Here is a 3,343-nt window from a genome sequence, read left to right on the forward strand (position 1 = left end):
CGAACGCTGATCATGCTGATCATCAGGGAAGTCGGGACGGACTCCTCAGCTCCGACACCTGAACGCGGCAATTTGAATATTTTACGAGAAGACTTCATGCTGGCGTATGAGACGTGTCTGCTCGTTTTCGGGATACGTATATATTCGGTGAGGTACCGAGTGCCTTCGGATGAGCCACGGGATGTGATGGAGCTCTCTCTCTACACAGATTGAGCTTATCGGAGAAAGGCCTAAAAGTCTTTTGATCCGAGAGTTTGTCGCGACGAGAAGGAAACGACACAAGATTCAGTTATATTTAGTACTTTTATTATTTTCGCCTTCCCACACCTCTCTGGGAGAATCTCTCGGAACGTGGGGTGGAGGAAAGCCGTCGTCAGAGATTTCTCGAGACAAGTCAAACATCCAAACTTTTCTTTTTGGTCTCAGGTCCCGTACCTAGATCATTGTACAAAGCTTCGAATTTACAGACTCGCGAGAACAACTGAATATCTCAAGATCGAAAGCATCTCGAGTTCGGAATATCGGGAAATTGTGACCCTGAACATGAATAGTTGGCAAGCATACTCATATCATTGAACCCATTCGAAGCATCAAAATAAATAGTACGTCTTACTCATCATCAATTATATTATTGCATCTGAAAATGAATGGCTTATCAGTCTTTGGCTTAAACGTAGGTCTCTGGCTGATCTCTGATGGTCGAGTAGCGCGCGTAGGGATCCTGTCTACTCGGTTGACCGCTTCCGTTCTTCCCGAGTGTTGAGGGCCGCGTCACCATGGGTGCTGTGATTGTTGTCTGTCCCGGTGATGTAGCCGCAGGCGTCGCTGCGGACGATTGGTTTTCTTCCCTGTATTGCGTGTCGCTTACGCTGCGCAGAGGTATTTTGTCAGGCTTGACACTCGGTCCTTTTTTGGTTCCCATTGCGTGTCTCACGTTAAAGAGAACTTTTTCTTCACTGATATAGCAGAAGAAGGCAGCGCTGAAGCACGCGCTCGCAAGCCGCAGTCCCGCCGCACAGAACTCGAGCGTGTCATGCTGAGCGTCCGCCTGCAACTTGAACCACTTCAGAGCGGTATAAGGAACCTGACAGAGTATGAAGATGAGGAGGAACAGCGAGATGTGCCGAGTGGATTTGTGAGCCCGAACCAGGATGTTTTCTTGGTACGTCGACACGACTCGATTCGTGCTGCAGGCACAGCAGATAATGAAGAATATCGCGAGGATCGTCACCGAGACCGGTATCACGATGAGAACCAGCGGACCGAATATCCTTTCGGGGACGAGGAACAAGTTCCTGTCCGAAATTTGACACTGATCGCGATTGAAAATACGGTGCGTGATGTACGGCAGGCACACCAGGATTCCGAAGGTCCAAACACCGAAGGAGGTCACGACATACGACCGCAAACACGTGTTGCGCTCCTCCTGCGTGCGTCTGTAGCTCCTCCGCACGAAGAGCACATCCTGCAGCACCAGGAAAGAGGCCATCATGAGGGAGTATACGTGAACGAAGAACGCCAGGCTTTCGGCGTATTCGAACCATTGGCAAAGCAGAACGCCGAAAGTCCACTGCATTTTGAGGTAATAAACAGCTCGGAATGGAGCTCCTAGAGCGGCCAGGAACAGATCCGCGAACGCCATGTTCACGTAATAGAAGTTTATGGGACGTGATCGGAGATTCCGATAACGCAGAACGATGAACACGACAGATACGGCGCCGCACATAGCTACCACTATCAAGAACATGTACGCGACGAAGAAAAACGTCGCGATTATATTCTGCATGTTTGCGTCCGTCATCTTGAAGGGATCTTCTAATGCCCTCCACTGAACTTCCAGGACATCAGTTTTCCGCCTGAAATTGAAAAGGAACTCCTCTTAGCCGAATAAGCTCAGTACTGCGACAATCAGCCAACGAGCTACAGAGTGTGCTCTCCACAGTCTCGCACCTCGATACAGAATTTACGGGACTAATATCGATTCTCGACCATAGAAGCTCCCGCGAGGCATGAACCGCCAAACTCTTCCTTGAGGGAGTCCAAGGCCTCTCGCGGGTACGTCTGCATAATCGAGAGCGGCTGAGACTTGAATTCGGCTTGTGACTCGTACGTTTGACGAATATTCCACGAGTACCTCGTCATACCATGCACTTACGACGCTTGTCCTCGAACAAAAGAGCTTGTGTGTTATGCAATCAGTCTATAAGGATCTTTATGGCGCACTTTCTTAGGGATCGACTTACTTCGTCGTGAAGGTCACTTCACGCAATCACGCACATTATGCAAGTCGGTGCGAGAAGTTTCCTTACGATCTCTTCCCCGATCCGGCAGCTTCGGTCGCGATCACATATTGAGAATCCCTCACCTAGGGAGCGAACCTTCCACCTGACCAGAGCTGTTTCTTCAACCAAACTCGAAACATGCGTTCGAGCCTCCTTCTCGCTTTCGTAAAACTCTGCAAGACTTGAACTATTGCGCGGGAGCGAAATCGAGATTGTCAGGCCTATCTGAGATCATGCAGAATATTTCGAAGATGTCATTTCCGGAAACGTTCCGAGCTCGACGCTGTTGACAAGTCAAAGAACATCCGGCGACCTTTGAATCTATTCGTAGAATTTATTCCTGCGGCCTATTTTCCGGACGACCTCATTGCTATCACTCAAAGCCCAGCTGAGTGGGAAATCGAAAAATTCACGTCGTCTCCCTCGGACTCGCCGCAGAATGGGGGTGGATTCTCACTTCGAGGAATGATCTTCAAAAGCTCGGTTGTCAGAGGCTCATAGAGAACATAAAGTGTCTATGTGAATTTAGGCTCATTGAGGACATAAAGTGTCTATGTGAATTTAGGCTCATTGAGAACATAAAGTGTCCATGTGAATTTAGACTTCAAACGATTTTCAGCATCCGCCCTTCGTTAGCGAGCTGAAAGCAACGAGGGTGGCCGACCTTCAGCGAACCGGCCTGTTGCTTCGTGGTCGTGGATGCGCGGCCAGTTACGCGCTAAATCCCAGTTGCACAGTTTGCGGGTGAACGCTCGAATCGTAGCCCTCTTACGACAGGGCTCGAACACCCGCCGAGGCCTCGAGGACAATGCTTCCCCCCGCCGTTGGCCAATATCCTCTAGATGAGTTTCCCGGCACCACCAACCTTGGTGTGAGGCATTGCAAAAATCCCGCAAATCTCCACGGCGCTTATCGGCGCTAGCTGCCTTCGCGCTCCGTCAAATGTTGTGACACGCTAAATCTGAGAACTCGTAGGTGGTCGGAACCCTCTCCAGAGAATCAGAGCCTGATCCAGTCCACTGATTACTATATCGAAGGGACAAATCTTCTTGATGATGCTT

The 3,343-nt window shown here is 49.8% G+C and overlaps 1 protein-coding gene across 1 annotated transcript; it reads right to left on the minus strand.

The window, feature by feature from the left end:
• Positions 1 to 667: 667 nt before the first annotated feature.
• LOC108864659 (somatostatin receptor type 2) lies at positions 668 to 2,142 on the minus strand. Its single transcript, XM_018640732.1, has 2 exons — positions 2,024 to 2,142; positions 668 to 1,856 (listed from the first exon to the last, which is right to left on the minus strand). The coding sequence occupies exons 1-2, from the start codon at positions 2,140 to 2,142 to the stop codon at positions 668 to 670; spliced, it is 1,308 nt and encodes a 435-aa protein (XP_018496248.1).
• Between the last annotated feature and the right edge of the window lie 1,201 nt (positions 2,143 to 3,343).

Source organism: Galendromus occidentalis, unplaced genomic scaffold (genome assembly GCF_000255335.2).
Source record: "Galendromus occidentalis unplaced genomic scaffold, Mocc_1.1 scf7180000077497, whole genome shotgun sequence".
Lineage (NCBI taxonomy): Eukaryota > Metazoa > Arthropoda > Arachnida > Mesostigmata > Phytoseiidae > Galendromus > Galendromus occidentalis.